Source organism: Lonchura striata, chromosome 8 (genome assembly GCF_046129695.1).
Source record: "Lonchura striata isolate bLonStr1 chromosome 8, bLonStr1.mat, whole genome shotgun sequence".
Taxonomy (NCBI): Eukaryota; Metazoa; Chordata; class Aves; order Passeriformes; family Estrildidae; genus Lonchura; species Lonchura striata.
The window spans coordinates 30280565-30301660 of NC_134610.1; the positions used below are offsets into that span (position 1 = coordinate 30280565).

Below are 21096 nucleotides of genomic sequence, written 5' to 3' on the forward strand. Positions count from 1 at the left end.
TAATATAATTGATTTGCAACGATTGTCTCATAATTGTTCCCCAATCATTATGTAAAGTTATTCCTGAAAGGGCAGAGGAAGATTGTATGACCGCCTTCAACAAAATTAGTGTTCTTATACTTTGAAAATTGGTCATTAAAGGTAAGTGCACTCCTGATCATTGCAGACCTCCCAGTTATTTTGAATCCATGGCAGTATCTCTCTCTCACACCCTTTCTTTCAGACCCAAATCAGTAAGCCCCGCACCGCATTCCTTTTGCAACGTAAGCACAACAACTAAAAGCCCAGGACATATGGAAGATGGGAATTTCACTCGGGACAGGTTGCAATATTGCTGTTTGCCTACCTGGCTGGCCCTCTCCAGTGGGGCCAGGTCTGCTTGCAGAGCATTTTGTACCTCTCCAGGCAGGGCTCGTAGGGCTGCCGGAAGGCGTAGCCCGCCCTCCGCACCCGCACGTTCTCCAGGAGCCCCAGGTACCGGATCTGGTGGCACACCAGGGCTTCGTTGAAAATGTGTGCAGCCTTTTTGTCATTGGGCTTGATGCACCTGCACAGGAAAACCAAAAGGGATGTCTCTTTGTACTGTATGTGCTAACAGCTGTGATGGTGAGCTTAAACCATACATTTTTATAGTTTATCCTTGGACATCAGGATTTTTTTTTGTTTGTTTGTTTTGTTTTATTTTTTATAACCTCATCAAGCAAACTGACCAAATCTTTGGCACTGGGGAATTTACCTGATGTAGTTTGGATTTTTTGTCTGGAGATTTTTCATCAGGGTAGCAACTGAAGCCTTGAACTGTGAACCTGCTGTTGGTGGTCTCTTCAGATTGATCTTAGCAGGGTTTCCTTCTGGGAACAACGCTTTGATAAGGGAGTGGTTGGCCTTCCACATGGCCTGGGAGAGGTCACGGTACAGAAGATCATTATTTTTGTCAACAAATCCTTCCACCTGGTACATAACCTGAACAACAGAGAAGAGAACTCATCAGTGCAGGCTTTGAACTAAAACATAGACCAGTTCAAAACTGACCCAAGAAATTGATTTCTCCTTCTTACACACTGTCCAAAAGAAACGAAAGATATTTCAGCTTTTCATTTTAAAACTGACATTTGGATGGCTTTTTGTTGGATGAAATGTCTTTGAACACGCTACCTGGGAAAGATGCATTTTCTCATACTGCCAACAGTTCCCTGTGTCAATCAATTCTGGTTTCTGAAATGGAAGAAACCCTTTTTCCATGATTACTCTGACACACCACCACCTGCCATGAGTACAAAATCTTTTTTTCTGTTTGATGAGCTTTTTCTCCCTCTCTTTTGAGCCAAAACAACAAAAATACCCTTTCCTTTCAAAGTACTAATGCTTACATTATTTGCCTAACTAAAACAAGATATGGAATATCACCTCTTGCTATCACAGTGCAAGCAGCAAGCTGTGCAGCCCTCAGGGGACTGTTATTTTAAAGGACTTTTACCAGGAAAGCAGTCCAATAACAACAAGCACGAGTACAAAACTCTGACCTGCAGCTGGGTACCCAGAAGGCAGCCACAGGAACTTTGTGCAGACCTCAGATTGCTACTGGCTTCTTTAATTTTTGAGGCTAGGAAACATATTTGGTTAATTGAGACAAGTCATCTGGCTGGTAATACAGATTCTTCTTCAGATCCATGATTTCCCAGTTCTGCATGGGTATGAACTAAGTACACAGAACTCTGAATGAAAATAGTACTGACACGTATTTTACACAACAGCAAGTGACTGAGAACTCAGTAGGCAGCATTTTACTTTGGAGAACATGTTTCTGGTTCTGACAGGTGCAGTAAATGCCACTACTGAAAAAAAAAAACCAAAAACACAAACCAAAACAAATGTTCACATGAAATTACTTGTATTTCCTAAAAGGAGGGTCAGACTTTTGTTGACCAGTGACAAGATCAAAATGTTCTCAGCTGAGGATGGAAAAACAACATTCCTCCCAAAATAGGAGGAATTCACTCTGCTGGGTAAGTGAATGCCTGTAACAAAGACCCTCACTGCCTGCTAAGACACAATCTATACACCATCCTTCTCACAGTACTGGGGTATTTTCAATTCGCTTAGATTTTTGACAACCAAAGAAATACCTGATAGATTTTACAGTTACAAACTCTTCTGGGCAATTAATGTGAATGAAAGTCTGAAAGTCTGATATTTCCAGGACTATTTTGACTGAAAAAATTATTGAGCCATTCAAAATTTTAAGATTGAGAAAATTTCAAAAATCATTAAGTACTCCAAGGGAAATTAAATACTTTCCACATATTCTTTACTGTGTGACATTATCACTTCAGCAGATGCAGACAAGAGGTATAATTTCAACCCTACATTTACTTTCAATTTTTATAAAATAGATTGTCTTCAGTTTACAAATTTAATTTGATTTTTTTATTTTGATTTTCATTAATAAAAAGTCATAGCTTTTCACAGGTTTCACACACTGAAAGCTGTAAGACTGGTATTTATTCATACTGCTTATGTTGAAAAATGCAAATACAAACATTTGTAAAATGCAAATGTTTGCAAGCCCTCTGTGTAGCTTTCTCTTCCATCTGTTAAACACAGAGTATCAAACTCAGTTCCTTCAAATGTAGAAAAACTGCATTTTCACAACAATGTGACTAAGAACTGCAGCTAGTTCAGTGACAAAGAGCATGTTTTCCAAACTATGTTGCCAACTGATGCACGTGAGCAATGATTTCTTTCCAGAGACCTAATGCAGCACCAAAGCACATGGGGCACCCTTCTCCTTGGATGGAAGGAGAACTGCTTTGATTTCAGCCACAGCAGCAGGACTCTCTGCAAGGGCATGCAGTGACAGGACAAGGAGTAGGGGCTCCACACTGCCAGTGGGCAGGTTTAGGTTAGATAGCAGGAAGAAATCCTTCCCTGGGAGCATGGTGATGCCCTGCACAGGCTGCCCACAGAAGCTGTGGCTGCCCCATCCCTGGAAGTGTTCAAGACCAGGCTGGATGGGGCTCTAGTGAAAGGTGTCCCTGCCCACAGCAGAGCTTGGAACTAGGTGATGTTTAAGATCCCTTTCAACCAAAACCATTCCACGCTCTCTTAAAGCCTTCCAGCCAAAATCACAGATTCGAGGTTTAAGGCAGAAAAGATGAAGGCAGGTCTGGATTTTTCCATCAGCTACACCAGCCCCCCAGACACCAGGAGCTCCCTTCAGCAGGTACCTTGCCAGCATAGTGCTGAATCCTGAAGCAGCTGTGAGGCAGGGAGGTGTCATTGAGGAACCGGGAGCACTTGCTCATCCTGCTCTCAAAATGCTGGTGAGTGGCACAGACCTGGTTCAGTTTTTCTAGAAAGGTGTCATCGGTAACAGTTCCTGGCCTCAGGCATTCTTCATCCAGCATGGCCAGGATTCCAGTTTGGTTCTGAAGGTTCAAAACAAGAGCTTTAGTACTTGTTTCCATCATAGCACAAAAAGGAGATAATTCACCTTTTCAACTTCTGCTACCCAGGCAAACATTCTTTGAGCCATCTCAAAGTTTGGCTCTTTACCTCATGACCATTTCAACTGATTTTTAGCACTTGAATTTTTAAAAGACTTTCTATGAGATCTGAAATTCACGTTAAAACTTCATGTCATTTACTCAGCTAGCAACTCCAACTCAATTGAAAGTATCCAGTTTATGATAAAACCACCATGTATTTTATGTTAATGGCTTAAAAATGTCCTTTTGTGATTGTTAAGGAATTTTATCTTCTTGCATTGTAAATCTTCTCAGAATATACAAGTAATTTGAGTACCTCAAACACTCAGTAACATGTAATTGAGTTTTCTAGTTTCCATATGAAAAGAAATGTTAATTACAATGCAGCATGTGATATCTGCTATTGAAAACAGCCCTAAATGTAAACATTTAAGAGCTGTTTGATTTGTTTTGTTAGTTTTTTGGGGGTTTTTTTTGGTTTTTTTTCTTTTTTGTGTAGGTACTGCTGAATATTTCTACAAAAGTAATATAGCTTATAAAAAAAATACAACAAATGGCATGTTTCACAAAATTGAGTGCATGAGGATGCATACAGACATTACAGCTAAATTAAATCCATGCATTAAAGTTATCCAGAGAGGTTCTTGAATACAACTTACATTTTCTATTAGGTCACAAATGATAGCATTGTTGAAATATTCGATATGAGTCCATTCAATCCCCTACAAGAAAATATAAATAAATGTATGAACAGGAAAACAATGGAGGGAGCTTTCCCTCTAAGCAATTAAAATTACTCCTGTTAACCATGGCACTGCATTCAAATTCAACTCCTCATGCTTACCAACAATTCATTTACTAAGGAAAACAAAAATTCAATCATCTACTCCTAACAATATTTGTGCAAAATGAGTGTCCTTGAGTGGCTGCCAAAGTCACTCTCCATTCCTTTCCCCCACCCATGTCAGCTTCCCATGCACTCCCTGGCGCCAGGCCAGGCTCCTCCCGCGCTGCCCACGCTCCCACTGGCCAGAAGGAAATCAGCCCATGTCCCTGCAAGCTCCTCACATCAAAATTTCTAAGTTCTTCGTTGTTGGGTTTTTTTTTTTTTAATGGGAGGAAGAAAGAAGGCTAAATTTAGATAAGACCGTTTGAAAAATCCAGATTATACAGTTGTTCAGATGTTCTTAGTATCTCACTTCTTTTTTGAATATCAGTGATAAAATTTCCAGGATGAGATGCCAATGCATCAGGAGGTAGCACCGGTAGTGCAAAGGACTGAAAAAAGGAAAATATTAATTTCATTCTTAATTTGCACTCTGTGGTACTTCTTAGTTTACTTTTCTCAGAGCATTTGAAATATCATTCAAGAATCAAATTGCAGTAATGATGGTTTTCCACTGAATGCAAAATTAAAAAGAGATGCCAAAATTTAATGTTATCATCAGGATTGTAAGGCAGGAACTTTATGTAATTTTGAAAAATGTTTATAAAGCAAAATGGTATTATCCAGTCTGAGTATAGGCAGTGTGTGCCAGTTTTTACAGCTGGGAGCTGGTATTTTGTCTGAGCTCTGTGTATCATGCGGAGCACTGCTAAAACCTATTAAAACTTTAGCTTGATGTTCACTCACAGAATAACATCAAACACCAGAGGCTGGGCTCCACAGGACATCTTACATTTATCCACAAAGCTCACACAGCTCCCTTCAGTACATACCTGAAAGAACACTAGAACCAAACTCTATTTGCAGTTTCTTTCATGTTGCATGCTATTATTTTAGCTGTCCAATTGAAGGAGTGGCTGTGGCTGGTTTTGGGTGCATCCCAGACATTGCTGTATAATCCAAAACACAGGCTGCAGGGTAATGGTAGTAATGCCAGAAAGTGATATTAGTGCTGTAATAAATCAATTAGCCCTTGCTCAGAACTGCCAGTCATGGTTGCCAATGAATGAATCAGAGCTGGGTCTGGTTTTACCTGGAGAACTCATAATGTGAAACAAATGCCAAACCAACATTTTTTGCTTAATGTGACTACCACACAGCCCCACACAAACATGCTCCATGTCAGCCCTGTGGTCAGAAAGTGCCTCTGTTGCCTGAAAAATGGTTCCAGCCTGCCTGCCTGTGTGTCAATGGGAGGAGGGTGAGGAAAGATCCATTCAAGTATTACCTCTCGGATGTACTCCTCCTGTTCTTCTTTGAGGGTAAGTTCAATGAAGATCTGCTGCAGCTTCTCATTACAGTAGTTGATAATGAATTGCTCAAAGCTGTTGTCCTGTCAGATGAAACATGTTTGAGTTTGCTTTGTGTAAACAGCCTGGAACCCAGCAGGAGCGAGTTACTGCAGCAGCTGCAGGTCAACAAGCTGCTGTATTAACTACTCCCTCCAGTTTTGTGAGGTGATGGTTGGAGTAACATTTGATTGAGATCACGATTAGTTCAAAAATTTTAGACCAAATCCTTCCCTGAGGCTTTGTCCGTTGGGAGGGACAAAAACCTCCGTAAGGTTTATCCATGATGCCTCCACGCTGATTCCTTTGAACAAGTCATAAGGACACCTGTGGTGTCAGGGAATAAACAACCAAAGTTTTGCCTGTATTCCTCTGCCCCCATATGTAAAATGGAGACTCCTGCAGGGTCTGATAAATAAAATCATGACAGTAGCATTACCTCTTTTCCACTCAGCAGCCAATAAAGCATCCTATTTCCCTACAGAACAAGGCTCAAGCTGCTATTCCAGCTGCAGCTGAGCCTGGGTTAAGAGATTATTGACTCCAGAGGTCAACCCACCTCCTCCCGGCCAACAAACTGCCCCTTGAAATGGTGGGAGACAAAAGAGCTTCATTGACTAAAATTCCTCTAGCAGGCTAATTCATCTAAAACTGGGTTAGGGAGCAAGGAGATGTGTGACCCTTTGCAGAAGGGACCAGGGAGTGGAGCAGACCCTAGCAGGAGGGGTGGGCACAGGAAGGAGTCGGTGTCACAGGCTGTGACATGACACTCTGCCTTTTTAAACTCCCAAATAATCTGCTATACAATACCTGTGAAACTTAAATTATGCTGATAGAATTTTTTATCACTGAAGGCAAGTGCAATCATTTGAATGCTTGAATTAAGGATCTGGTTGCTAAATGAGATTAAGAACACACAAGCAGATTAGAAAATATTGAGGCAGCACAGATTACTTTTATCATTTTAGTTTTAAATGAAGCAAAATCATAGCTGATCACCAAAATTCCTCAGCCACAAATGCTGCCCCTCTCACCAACTGCAATTATCACTCAGAGATTGCAAAACTTGCATAGCTGTAGATGAGAGAGTTAAAAGTTGGCATGCAGCAAAATCAGCACTGCAAACAAGTCATACTTACTGCATTCTGTTGAAAAAGAAATTACATAAACTGCAGTCAGTACTTATTCTACTTCCAGAACAATACAGAATATAACTATTAGCATTTATTTAGCATACCAAGTAGATCAATCTTTCTATCACTGAAAATGCAAAGTACTACATAAATGTTATATATTACATCTTTGTAGGTGAGTCTATCTTTAGGCACTGTCTAAATATTACCAAATAAACCAAGAGGTTGAGACACATCAGAGCCTAACACAGAACAGCATTCTTGCATTGCCCTGTCTCCAAATCACCAGGTAATGTTTGCCTCTAAGAGCCATATTTATAACCTTGGGCAGACAAATCTCTGCAACAGAAGAAGAGAATGTGGAAGGAAATAGAGAATACTGGAGGAAGAATGAGTATAAGTTTACTTGACACATTCAGATAAGGCCATCACTTCAGATATGTTGAGTTTGAAGTAAAAGGACCCCAACTGCCACATCACCCAGACAAAGTGAAAGGGTAAAACACACTCTGCATCCTCCTGCCAGGCACATGCCACCCAGCTCAGAGAGACTGCTTCTCCAAAGACCAGGTTATTCTGATTAAAAGGGCTGCAGGGCTCTTCACTCACAAATTATACAGGCTTGGTCATCAACAGAGGACGGAAACTGAACAGAAAATCCAGCTAAACCATCTAACTGAAAGGTCATTAACAATACATTAAAGTAATTGCTAGATGTTTTCCTGATTTGCTGTGTATCTGTGATATTTATGGCTTGCCAAAAAAAAAAAAAGGCAAACCAAAATCCACAGAGCTCTCCACAAATCACTCACTTTGAGCTATGAAATTCTATTTGACATTGCCAAGCCACTGAAAATTGCTATTCCAGGAATAACAGTTATTGAAGAGGAGCAGCGATGTTGTTCTTTATGAATAATACAGAGCAAAAGGCTAAAACAGTTCATTATGGCAAAGAAAATGGGGGGAAAATGTTTGAAATTACTGAAATTCTGAAAATACTTAACTCAGAAGACATTTGGTAAATGAAATACACTTCAGAAAAGGTTTTAGAAAACCACGCCCAAAAGAACCAATTAGAGTGTTTATCTCTAAGCAATTCTAAGGAAGGGAACAGAGGTTGTGCCTTAATGAACATCTCTCATTTTAATTATGTGAGGCTCTACAAAGCATATACAAACATTCACAGATTAGTTGTCCCCCCCAATATTTTAATGAAGGTCTTATAGACATGAATACAACAAAATTAGAAGGGATCCTAAAGGACTTCTGACTTTTTTTTTTTTTTTTTTTTTAGAAGGCAGTAGAGAATAACCCACATCAGTGACAGCACATCATTAACCCCACTCAGGAGACAGGGCTGGAGGGACCCAGCCATCAGAGACAACTCGCTCCTTATGCTGGCCTCTTGTATTTAGTGAAGAAAGGAGTTTGACCAACACAGGAGCAGTGCAGTCAGACCCAAAATTTGAACAAGAGCTATGAAATAGTCTTAGGAAATTTTAAAGGGGGAAAAAAAAAAAAAGACCGCATCTTCTCAAGGTGTCAGCTTCTCTTCCAGGCTGTAATTCTGATACTTTTAATGTCAAGGGCATGGCTTCAATCCCTGCATTTTAATAGCAGCTTTCTAACTGTGCCTTTGAAAGCACTGTGGAATACAAAATAAAACCTTCAGGGAATGTAAAGCCACACAGTCTCTCAAATTAAATAAAGGCGCTGGGAAAAGAGAATGTCACCTGAGATAAGCTTAAAATCATGTTGAATTTATAGATACAGCTCAACCAACCACCCTCAGCTTATCCTCTGAATCTTTTATCAGATGCATCACTAAATTTAGAGGACTAGAAAAATTCAGTGACAAAAATCAAAGCCTACTTCACCATGGTTCTCGCTTCACAAATAATGGTGTCTTACTCATACAGCTTCATTCTTTATCAAACTTCATGGTTGGTATTTCATGAATAGCAAGTTTTGAACTCTAAAAAAATTCCTCTCCATGCAAAAATAAAATGATTATATAAACTAGCTATAAAGTTCTATCTGTGAGCCACAGCTATTACATACAGATGCTTGAAGGTCCTACAGAAAATATAATTTCATCCTTAATATTTTACCTAACTCCTTCTTCAAAAGATTCCGCTTGTGTATTGTGGAATCATCTGAAAACAAATATATATGGTTTGTTGCTGACTTTATACTTTTTTATACCAGTAAAAAAAAAAAGTGAAACAGATAAAAATATTTCTGTCAAAAAAAAAAAAAATAAAAAAAGAGGCTAAAAATCTCTTACTGGTCTCATGCAGAAAGATCTCCATTACATGTATAAACAGAAAATATCTAAACCAGGGCATTTTCTTACCAACATTAGATACTTTCTAACCTTCTCTCCCCACATAGATTCAAATTCACTTTGAGTACCCAGTTTCCAATAATTTCCAAAGATAAGGCAACTAAGATACCTGCTTAAAACTGAAAACTGCATACCTTTCCATTAGGCAGGAATAAATTCTTACTTCCACCTGCCTAATAAAGTCCAAGAATTGTGGTTTTTGTGTCCTCCCCACTGTTTTCCCAAATTAAGCAGATGATGTGGATCCAAGCCTACAGACTCAGGTACATCACACCTCAGTGTCACACCTTTGTAGGTGTTTCTCAAGGTCTCCTCTTCCTCCTTAGTCCTTCATCACACCAGTCTTGTTCAGAGGCAATTCAAAAATCTGCACGTTGCTCAGTCTGCAACCACATTGACAAAAAGGTGCCCAGCAACAATTTTTTCAAATACATTATGTGAACACATACAGCTAAAATAATACATGAGATGTATTTAAAGGAAAAACTTCTTTAAAAAGAAAACCCTAAACTTTTCAAGTCATGAGACTGTTGAAATCAACAGGACTGATGTCATTAAAATTAACTTTCACATCAATGTGAGAAGAGAAAAAGACATACAGAGACTGATACTTCTGCTCTATCACAAATAGCCCCAGAAAATAAGTTTTTTTTTTAAATATCAACATAGCTCCAGGCATCAGAAGTCTCTGACTGCCTCCTAATGTAAGCAGGTGACCCCAAGTAGTTCCATCAGGCCCCTAGAGAAAAAGCCAGATGGCAAAAGTAATGATGATAAAAGACCAACATACTCACTTCTCTGAGATGAATGGTGGCATGAAGAGTGAAACCAACCAGCAAATTCAATTTATATGCTACTGTGGTGTCTGGGGATAGGGGGTTTTATGTATGACCACACAAGCATACGAGTTTATGAGATGAAACTAAGGAATATAAATGCTAGGAAATTAAAATCAGCAATATGGGAAAATTGCATTTAAAGAAAATAAAAAAAGATACTATTTTAATCTCAGAAAGCGATGACCCGGTTATAACGTGACTCAGTTGTAACAATTTTTCAAAATTTTTTGCAAATTTAGTAAAGACATGTTATCGATATTTATCCCTTTATTTTCTGTTTACATATACAAACATTTGACCAATCAAGCTTATTTCTTGTAAACTAGACTGCACTGGGCTTTTGTGTAAATTCTGATTATGCAAAGAACCAGAGAGGCACATCTTTTAATTATAAATATTCCACTATATGCAATCAAGCCATGTTTCAGCGTAGCTCATGGAAGCAAGAAAGATCTGTGCAAAGCTTGGGGGATTATCCATTTACCATATTTGTGTAGCTCAACCAACTTCAGCCCTTTTTGTCTGCCAGGCAGAGAACCTGGCACTCTGAAATCCATCTTGTTCCCAGCTCTGCTGTCCAGGCACACAGGGCTGAACCAAATTTGTACTTAAAAAGGCAAGAATCTGCAGTGAATCCAGTGCAGGTGTGATTCATGGGAAAACCCAGGTACCATCACTTCAAAAAACTCAACCTGATAAATTACACTTGTGGAACAACAGGAATTACAACAAGGCAAGAACCTACTGCATTATCAGAACCACTGAGACAGAAATAGCTGCTGTAGGGCAAAACATTATTCTCACAACCTGAAGCAGAACATTTGTGTATTTTTGCTCCAGCATTTCAAGTATTTCCTCTCTGCAAACAGCCAGCCAATGGGATTTACTTAATAAAATTGCATGTTGCAAAATAAACCTTTCTAAATACTCATGTTATAATACAATTAATTAAATGGTGGTTAGCTTCCTGGGATGCATCTCTGCTTCAAGCATCCCATCACTTAAGGAAATTATGGCTTTGATGGTATTTTAAAAACTCCCTGGCACTTAGGAGTCCAACCAAGGCTCCCTGTCTGTAAAGCTCCTCTCTCACATAACCCTTGCCAGCAGAGGTAGTTATCAATTATGTATTAAAAATTCAGTTCTCCTCTTTCCCACTAGACTGGGGTTTGCCAGAAGAAGCAGAGGGGCTGAGTACACATATTTTGGCACTGCTGCTTGCCAGTATATGATAAACTTCTGGGCACCAGCAAAGGGTTGAACAATTTCAAAAAGGAAATCTGTTGCAAGCTAGACAGCCTAGAAAAAGCAGCTGGAAATTATGGTCTGGAGATTAGGGCAACTAACAAAACAGACATCCAGGGATGAGTTAACGCCAAAGTCAAGCCATGAAGAAAGGGTTCCAAGCTTCTTAAAAAAAAAAAAAAAAAAGAAAGAAAGATAAAATAAGATCCAGATAAGTTAACTTCCTCCTTAGATTTTTTTTTTTTTTGTCTAATATGTTATCCTGCTAGAAAATAACTAGACCCTTATCCAGTAAAACAATCCTTTGGGGTGTGGGGGGAAGACCCTGACCCAGGAGCAATCTCTCAGAGCTCAGGATGCTCTGAAACTGTAACATCCTTCCTGTAATCAACAGGACAGAAAAAGGCAAAGCAAGCAGGCAGCAACTGGACCGAGCTGTTGTACAGGTTTATGGTGAAGGTGAAAATAGCTCCCCTATTTTTTCATGCCTTAAACACCTCAGAAAGACATTTTCAATTATTATTGCTCCTTATTTGGTTACCTCCCTCTAAAAAAAGATAATTAACACAACCATGAACTTGTTAATATGAAGAAAATACATTCTTCACATTTCTAACATATTCTCTCAATAGATATACTGTCATTTTATCATTGTCCAGATGACAGCTTACACAATACATGCAGCAGGATCAAGCTTCTTTCTGTTACTTTAAGGGACTTCTATGCACAAGAAACAAGCTAATTGCCTTAAATAAAAAGAAGTGCTATCAAAATGCATCAGACTGTGAGAAATGGACCTGGTGTTACTGCTGGGTGGCTTGTTTGGCTGGTTTACCTGTGATACTTTTATTTACTGGTGGGTTTTTTGCCATGTGTTTGCATGTTCTTGTCTACCTGGAGCAAAAGGAGCTGGTCAGATGCTGTCTCCAAAGACAAAGCAGACACATCACCTCTGGTCAACCAGATGGAAGCAATCTCTCTCTGCAACTCTATCACTAGTGCATCCCAGTTTCTTGTCAGGCTAAAATACATGGAACAAACTGCTCCACCAAGGGACTGAGCAGAAGGAACTCACTTTCAAACAGTCTTCTCAAGGCCTGGCAAATTTCAACAATAAGCCTTGGTTGGCAGTGTTACCTTCCATAAAACTGCACTCCAAATCATTAACTTCATCACATGCAGAGTGGTGCCTGAATATTCAGAATAAAGCTTTAAACCAAGTAGCACAGACAGACATTTCTACCTCTGAAGGGCTGGGCAGGATGTAATGCTCACGCTCATTCCATGACATCCAGTTCTACTATTTCTTGTCTCTACAGGAAATGTACACAACAAGAAACTCAACACCCAAAGCAAATGGAGAGAGCCTTCTGTTCATCTTTGTTGAGCCCTGCCAGGCCCCCATCATCTGCCTCCTACGGCCTGCACTTCTCCATCACAATCCCCACCCTTCCCAGCCCCGCCCCAGCATTCTGCAGAGACCCAAAAACACACACTCAAAATGGAATAAAATGGGAACAACCCCAAACCTACCCCAGGAAGCCTGGAATCAAGCTGATTCTAGAACTCGTGGTGCCACCAGCCCATCTGAAATCTCAGTCTGGAGTGCACGCTGAGCACGCAGGCAGCCGCTCAGAAATGTGCATAAACCCTTGGAGCTTCAGGCCACGGCCCAGGCTCCAGAAGCACAGTTACACAACAGCCCAGCCCTCATTTCCACCCCAATCCTAGTCCCTAAATCCTTGCCCACAGACAATTCACACAGAGCCACCCAAAATTTCAGCGTTTCGCTTCGCAAGCGTTCAGTCCCAGCATTTGGCTTACCACAAAAGGCAAGGCAGGATTCAAAAATAAACACAGCTTTACAGCACCTATTTTGTGGATTGCCCAGCCAAGCTTGCTGCTGACATCTGCCAAACCCACAGAGGCTGAGGATTATTGATAGATTTAAATTCCCTAAGCTGAATTTTTAGGCAGCCAAGTCCTTATACCGACTTTCTTGGATGGCTTTTGTGTTTGTCTGAAAAATGGGGTTTGTGTTTGATAAATATACTAGCAAAACCTAAAGCCCAAAGAGAATATGCCAGCAGTATCAATACCCAAAGTATCTTTTCTCTGTTAATTTCCAAGAAACCACAAGTCACCCTTGTAAATTAACTTCAGCTTAAATTACAGAAAATTGCAAAAACCACAGTGAACAGTAAAATCAATATTTTAAAAAGAGATGAAAAAAATCTCATTTGAAAGCTTCAATTTGCATATAATAGAACAAGACTGCTACTGTCATCAAGAAGGTGAAGTGTAGGGTCTTTGAGAATGGTAAATCTGGATTTCTTTATTCACTCTTCTTGTGAAGATTATATTTTGCATGTATATAAAACACTCCTGATACACCTCCTGTGGGTTTTGATACATTCTGTCTCCATGGGACACTTCGGGTCAAAGACCACTAATGGTAAACTTACCTAAGTAGAAACATGATTAATGTAGGCCTCTCTACCTTCAGCACATCAAACAGCTTGCACATTTAAAAGGCACAAATTTAGAGATGAAACCTCTAAAGTGCACTTTTGCCAACAAACATTCTTTGGAGAGCTGACATAAGTTCTAACTTTCAGGAACAGGTGTGAAAATCAAAATATGACTTAAGAATTAGGTTCAAGAGGCAGCTGCACATTTTTAGTCATAGGTTTTAACTGATTTATAACTAGATGGATATGTTACTGTCATTAGCCACATCTCAGCTAATATTTTGAATGGCTATAGTGTTTACAAATGTACCACACAGCAAAATGCTCCAAATTCCACTGTATTTGTTATGCTATAAATCTTAAGACATCATTACATTTTCCTTATGTGGCTGCATAGTGTCAAAATTTTAGTTGCTTTAATATAATTAAATTTAAACAATAATTCAGTCATTCCTGTGATGCTGTACCAGGCTCCTCTTCTTGCCATAGGTCTCAACTCATGAGAGAGTCACACCTTGTGTGAATGTACTGATGAGTTTGGTCCTTATGTCACAAGGCAAAACCTTCCCCAGCTTTTCCAGGAAAAGCAATACTCAATATTTAAAGGAGTAAATAATAACTTCCCCCATTATTTTGAAGCTTTTGAGAAAGCTACACTGTAATCCAGTATGACAGGTAAGTGAAAAGAGCTCTGGATTTTTTTTTTTTCATTTTTCTCCTGTACTCGGCCACTTACTTACAACCTTCTAAGATGCTGAATGTAGAAAAGATGAAAATTACGCGTGGGAAACAGCCTTGTCTCTGAACACCATCCCACAAACACAATCCTTCAGCTGGCTCATGCTGGTGCACCCTTGTCTCCCACCTCCCTGTGCACGTCCAACCCAACCACACACAGGGGAGCTAGGAAAAACAGATCCTGCCTGAGGATGTCAGCAGCACCATTCCAGTGCCAGCTTCCTAAAGGCTACTCAGGGACCAGCTCCCAAGAGATCTGGCACCAAGATCCCCGTTCCACCACGATATTTTCATAAATATTTTCTTGTGTCTACTGCAAACAACACAGCCTTGCTCAGCAAGCCCTCGAGGCAACTCTCAGCTTTCCTTTTCCTCTTCAGAGGTACTCTGATTTGCACATAGTTGGATGTTTTGCTTCTGAAATGAAATGTACACCACCCTCACGTGAACAACTGCTCTTTTCTGGATCATTCCAATTTTCCACACAGCTTAAACATCCTCCCCAGATTTCTAAGAGGCATGTAGGGAAGTGGGTCAGGGTTTTTCAACTGATTTTTCTTCTCCTCAGATGAGTTTCTAGTTTAAACACACACAGATTCCAACCAAGATCCATAAATCTCTTAAACAAAAACTGTCAGAACAAGATTTATGGAAAATGCCCTGTCCCCGGTGCTCTCTAACCCAATTAAAAACTCCTCATTGATTGTTTTGTTTCAAAATACCAGGAGTCTAAAAATACTATTGTAAACAAACAGCAGTGAGCCACAGATCTCTAGCTAGGAATAGGTACAGAGTATTTACCTAAGTGAATTGAGATGAAATGCAATATAAGTCCTTGTTTAATTTTGACAGGAAAAGAATGTATAGTTTTTGTTGGGTGGTTGTTTTATTTTCCCCTCTCAGGATACACAGCTTATTCAAAGACATCCACAAAATGCCTCAGGGCAGAAATGACAGTGCCAGAGTTTCTCCTATGCTCAGAATGTATGCCACAACAACATATATTTAGTTTATCCATCATAAATATTTATATACCTATGGTGTAAAAACACAAGTACGACTTTCATAATTTTTTGTTTCAATTGCCAGACATGTCAAGACATCTCCCTTTGGCTTACCTTTCTAGTAGATTTTTTGTCAGGCATGACACACTTGAGGCAAATTAGATATATTCTGATTATGAATTCATTAATTCTGTTAGGCTTTAATAAGAGCTGACTCACTAAATGGTTACCATTATAAAGGTCTTACCTCAAAAATTTCAAAGCCATAGATGTCCAGCACTCCCATTACCTTCTTTCTCACTTTTGTTTGTGCCTTACAGAAAAATAAACACCGAGTCAGTCATCTGTACATTGCATACTTGGGACTCAAGAAAATGAATGTATCTCATAAGTAGGCTGTCAAATACTGTAAAACTAAAATGTTACATATGGTTTCCCAAAATACACTTAATGTGAATATTTTTACAAGCTTAAGAACCGAGCAGAGAGCAATTTGTTGAGCTGTGATAAGGTTATTTGTGCGTAACAGTGTACAGCCAGGAAAAATGAAATTGGCAAATACAGTTTTACTGTCCACTTTAATTTGAAGGATTTCTATTGATTTCTCTTTTTACAAGCACAAAGCAGCAATACCTTAATGCTCTCATTGATCCTGGTAACGAGCCAGGAGAACAGGCGACTGTATAAATTCTTAGCCAGAGCATCACGGGCATAATAAGCCTAAAGAGAAGAAAGAAGAAAAATGTTATAAGTGCTGGGCTAAACCAAGCATTCTCTTGCTGCTGAGGGTGTCTTAAAGGTGCTATAAACTGAGTAAAACCAGCTCAGGGAGCAGTGGCTCTGCCTAAGTGGGCATAGGAGCTCTGCCCTCCTGGCCACGGGCTGGCAGGAACAGCAGCCACAACCAGGGCACTCCAGCTCCCTTCCTGCTCTTCCAGCTGCTCCCCAAAGACTCACATCCCCCATCCTAATCCTAGGCAAGGGGACTTGAGCAGCTGCAGCTGGAGAAGCCACATTCCTGCTGGCCTGAGCTGATGAGACACAGGTGGCAGCCACCCTGGCTCTGCAGCATTACGGGGGGATGAATTCACACTGGCAGCAAAGGTTTTTCGGCAGCCCCGGGGCCCACAGCTCACATGGAATTACAGCAGTTGCCCTAAATGAAAACAGTCTGCCACAACACTTGGGCTTTGTGCAGGACTGCTTGTTTTTACATTCTCTGCAACATTTGCCTGTTCCTCATCTTTTGGAGGAGCACACACCAAACCAAAGCATCCAGTATCTCTTAACACTTAGAAACCACTGAGCAAAAAACACACCCTATGCTTGTGATTTATTCAGTGCAGCCTTTCAGTCGTAGGTTTTATTGGGGTAGTTATGATTTAATCATGCAGAATAAAATTGCCATTTAAAATTATCTTTTCCTTCTCAATCAGGACCTCTTTTTACCTGAGCCACATTTAGTGTTGTTGAAACTTTCTCCTGTTTGGCCTCAACTGTCCGGAAGCTGAAAGCTCTCTCCAATACAGACTGGTCTATGCCTGTCAACTCACAGATTTCCTTGAGTTCTAGCAAGAAAAAGCAAAGTGTGAATACAATCAATCCTTCCTTATTATTAGTTTTTCTTCTCTAAAACGACCAGGTTTTAAAAAGTGTGGTATTTTCCCAAAATGCCCTTCAACAGGAGTGTTCCCCATTCACACTCTCTCCCCACCACCCTGCCAAGCAAAGTTTATAAAATTATGCACGGAGCAAGGAAAGAGAGCTACTGGTTTTGAAAGCACTTCCTATCCACTTATTTTTGAGAAGACACTTTCTCTCCATTTCTACCAGACTACTTTTCATAATCAAAAAACTTTCAGATGAAAATGAGCTTTCAAAATACATCAGCTGCAAAAATATCACCAAATGAATCTGACACTAAAGGCAGAGATACTGCAAAAGAACAAAAAATCATCCACTGCAGAAAAAACAAGCAGCTACATAAAGGCACAGAAGCATTTAACATTTTAGAACAAAGTGATAACAGAGTGGGGAAAAAAGGGGGAAATAATCTTTGGAATTTCAAACAGAATGATTGAAATTGCACAGAATGCAGCCCACAGTTGCCTGAGGGTGAGCTCTGGAAACAATCTAATTCATATGTAAGGATATTGTATGTCTGCAGAAATGACAAAATTAATACCGATTTCAGACAAATTAGTGGCTTTCTTCCCATCACTAATCTCATCTTACCATTTTTATCTTTGATTTTACTTTCATCTAGGCCATTTGCACGAGATTCAGGCTTAAATTCGATATTTCCCAATTTCAGAACGGCTGCCACTACTTCAAAAACCGACTGTGTTTCATGATCCATAAACCCAACAATCTGCATTGCATTCTGGAAAGGGGACAAATAAATTTATGAGATAAAAGCATCTACATTTAAACAGATCATTCTTGAAAAATTCACCATTTATCTGCATTAATTACAAATTTCTGTTATGAAAAGTACCTATAATTCCTGTGCTAAGATAAGTAAGTTTTATAATACACAGGAGGTGTGAAAATGGAGCTGGCATTCAGACCAGTCCACTTCTAGGACTCATTCAAAATTTAGGTTTCTGAAACACTGTACTTTTTTTAGCCACTTAATTTAGATTGTAACCCAACCCAATTTTTCCCAGTCAAATGAACAGGTCCTCCTGTCTTCTCAGACCAGTCACTTTTAGAATCCATATTTGCATACACTGGGTAACAAGGTCCTGTATTCATCTTGTCCCTGAGTACAACCAAGAAAAACAGGACAGCAAATCATCTTGACAATCAATCATCCCAGTCTTCTTTTTCTTTCAACTTCTTAGCATCACCTGGTCCCTGAGGCTCAGTCACTGCTGTCCTAAACCACTACAAAATATAACTTTTCCCAGGATCTGACCAAGGCATCTGGGCTTTTTTTTTCCCCCTTTTGTTTTCTTTTTGGTTTGGGGGAGTTTTCTTGGGGTTTTTTTTTTTATATATTTTCTTTTCTTTGGGGTTTTTTTGTCCTTTTTGTATTCCCATAGGAATACTCCAGAAGCTTGATCCTATTTCCTAGTTTTCTGTTTCCCTGTGCAAACATGCTCTATCCCAGCATGAAGAGTGCCCAGCAGTCAGGAGAGGTGGCCCTCCCAGCCCAGCCCTGCATGAACAGACAGACCATAAGAAAAATCCCTGCACTGGTGTTGGGTGCACAGGCAGCCCCTGCTCCTTCTTACCCTGACTGTTCTGAAGTTTGAAGCATCATCCACTCCATTCACTCTGGCAGAATCAAGGCCCAGGTAGTTGTATCTGCTGAAGTCCCTCTCCAGCTTGAGTTTGCCTAATAAATCAAATAAAAGCATCATTAGTAATAGCATTCTTGTTAGTAGCAATTTTATCCCAGAATCAGCATTGTCAGGAATAAGGTTGTTATTATTGGATTTTCTTCAAGGATCTTTTAATTATTAGCCTTTTGAATAAGAACAGGCTTTCAAATTTGTTTTTAATGCATTGCTAAGCCAATTCTGACTCAGGTAATTGGATAATATCAAAGCATATGTGGACTTCACATATTACCAATGATCCTACCACCATTAATTTGAAAAATTAATCAATATCACATTTCCCACAAAAGATGATGTGCATGGAATAGCACACTAAATATAAAGAAAACTCATATCTGAACAAGGCACAAGGGCAACACTTACAGAGAAACTCTTCTGATGCACCAGACAGGATCTGATAGAAAATGTGGAAGTTTCTTTCACCCCTTGGCTGCTTAACAACACGAGACTTCTCTAGCAGATCTAAACAAACAAACCAACAAAAATCTCACAGGTCAGGGACAGACTGCTGGAGCAAAACCCTTTAAAATAAATATAACCCTCCACCATTTTCTACTTCATTGCTTTATATCACCATCATCAAACCAGAAGAGGGTTGGTATAAACCTTATCATAGTATATCATCTCTAATATTTCTTTGAGCTAGGGGCAAGCCCAATGCTCTGGTAAAGGCTGCAGTCTATGAGCTGCAAAGAGAATTCAGGTCAGGGAGGCAATGTGCTCAAAAAGATGTTCACTGATTTACAGTACTACCACAAAATTAGGATTTGAGGAGGATGACTCCATGAATGAAAGTTTGAAGAGGCAAAATGTTACTAGGCTGAGTGCTTGAAAGATGGGTAAATGAAAAGGAGAGACCAAATAAAGAAAGCATTTAAACTGAATAATCATGCAGCACTTTGTGATCCTCAAGTGTATCAGCCTATGAAATAATTGCCAGTGGGGCTGACAGAAGCTGCATCCTGATATACTCAAAGTGAAATGGAAATACAGCACTTTGAGAAGCATCACTGCACTGATGGAGTAGCTTGACAGGGAGACTGCTCTCAGTGACAGACACATTTCTAAGCCTTGCCCACGAGGGCAGGAATTCAGGCAGGCAGCATAAGCAGACTGACTTGTAACACCTTGCAACCACTTCAGACTCAACATCATATTTACCACAGAGGTGACAATTCAAAGATTGTTCAGCCTGCACTGCAGTGGAAGGCTATGGTTCACAGAAGGAAGAGTTATGCAATAAGAGAACATCTGGACAGGTATCAGTGTGACCTGCTGGTTTTGTACAAAACATGTTTTTTTCTTTTTTTCTGACTAGCACAACTACATTTTTCCAGATAGCAGACACAATTCCGATGTGTTTCTCTTAAACTACATCTATTCAGTGACATGGAGACAGGGATATGCAATGCCTCATTCCAAGCACACAGCAAAGGAGTTCCCCCTGCACCTACCATGACACAGCCCCACATCTGTGACTGAGGGCTGATTTCTCTCTAAGCCCGTGCAAGAAGAAAACCCCTAAAGGGAACTGTCAGTGTTCAGAACATCCACAGTGAGATGAGATTTCACAAAGGTAGGACACAGAAAACACCAAGTCATTACATGGGGTTGTTAAGGCCTTCCCCTGGCTGGAATATCAGAGGTGTGTTCTACCACACCTTTTCCCAGATTCCCATTCCTGCTGAAACTGAGCCTGTTGAGTTTCAGTAATCTGGGAAGTCAGAGGGGCAACTCAGGCCAGCAACCTTTGTGCTGCAACCCCCTGACTCCAGTTCCACCATGGAGGAGAAACTGGAGAGCTCCTGGCACAGCAGGGCTCAGCCTGGGGCGTTGGATCTGTCCCAGGGCTCCCTCCATGAACAGAGTAGTGCAATAGATGGATTTCTCTTTCTGGGGGCTACAGGCAGTGCATGGTGCCTGTGCTGCCCACTGTAATTACCTAATTGCCTCCCTTCTCATGGAATAGGCAATAGAGACCCTCCTGAAGGGTCTAAAGCAACTTCAACCCACAAAATTACACAAGTCTTCAGAGTCCGTCCTCCACCTAAACTACAGCGAGTCAGGTTCAAAAATGACTTTCTGCTCCCATAATTAGCCAGTGACAACGATGACAAAATTCAGACAGTATCTATTAATCTTCTGATTGCCTAATAGTAGGACAAACGTCAAGTATTTACTGGCTTGAGAGAGGCTGATCCCCCATCCAAGAGTTAATACTTGGGCTGGGAAAGGCAAGGTGAGCAGCA

The 21096-nt window shown here is 40.1% G+C and overlaps 1 protein-coding gene across 5 annotated transcripts in view; it reads right to left on the minus strand.

Moving 5' to 3' along the window:
* MYO1B (myosin IB) overlaps positions 1 to 21096 on the minus strand; it is a 108363-nt gene that overhangs the window by 23704 nt on the left and 63563 nt on the right. For all 5 annotated transcript variants that reach the window (XM_077785145.1, XM_021531365.2, XM_021531372.2 and 2 more), the window contains exons 8-18: positions 19211 to 19309; positions 18740 to 18843; positions 17736 to 17883; positions 16950 to 17068; positions 16134 to 16220; positions 15748 to 15813; positions 5663 to 5767; positions 4148 to 4210; positions 3228 to 3428; positions 737 to 963; positions 347 to 547 (exon numbers count right to left, since the gene is read on the minus strand). In XM_077785145.1, coding sequence (XP_077641271.1) covers positions 347 to 547; positions 737 to 963; positions 3228 to 3428; positions 4148 to 4210; positions 5663 to 5767; positions 15748 to 15813; positions 16134 to 16220; positions 16950 to 17068; positions 17736 to 17883; positions 18740 to 18843; positions 19211 to 19309 — 1420 coding nt within the window. The remainder of the gene's footprint in view (positions 1 to 346; positions 548 to 736; positions 964 to 3227; positions 3429 to 4147; positions 4211 to 5662; positions 5768 to 15747; positions 15814 to 16133; positions 16221 to 16949; positions 17069 to 17735; positions 17884 to 18739; positions 18844 to 19210; positions 19310 to 21096) is intronic.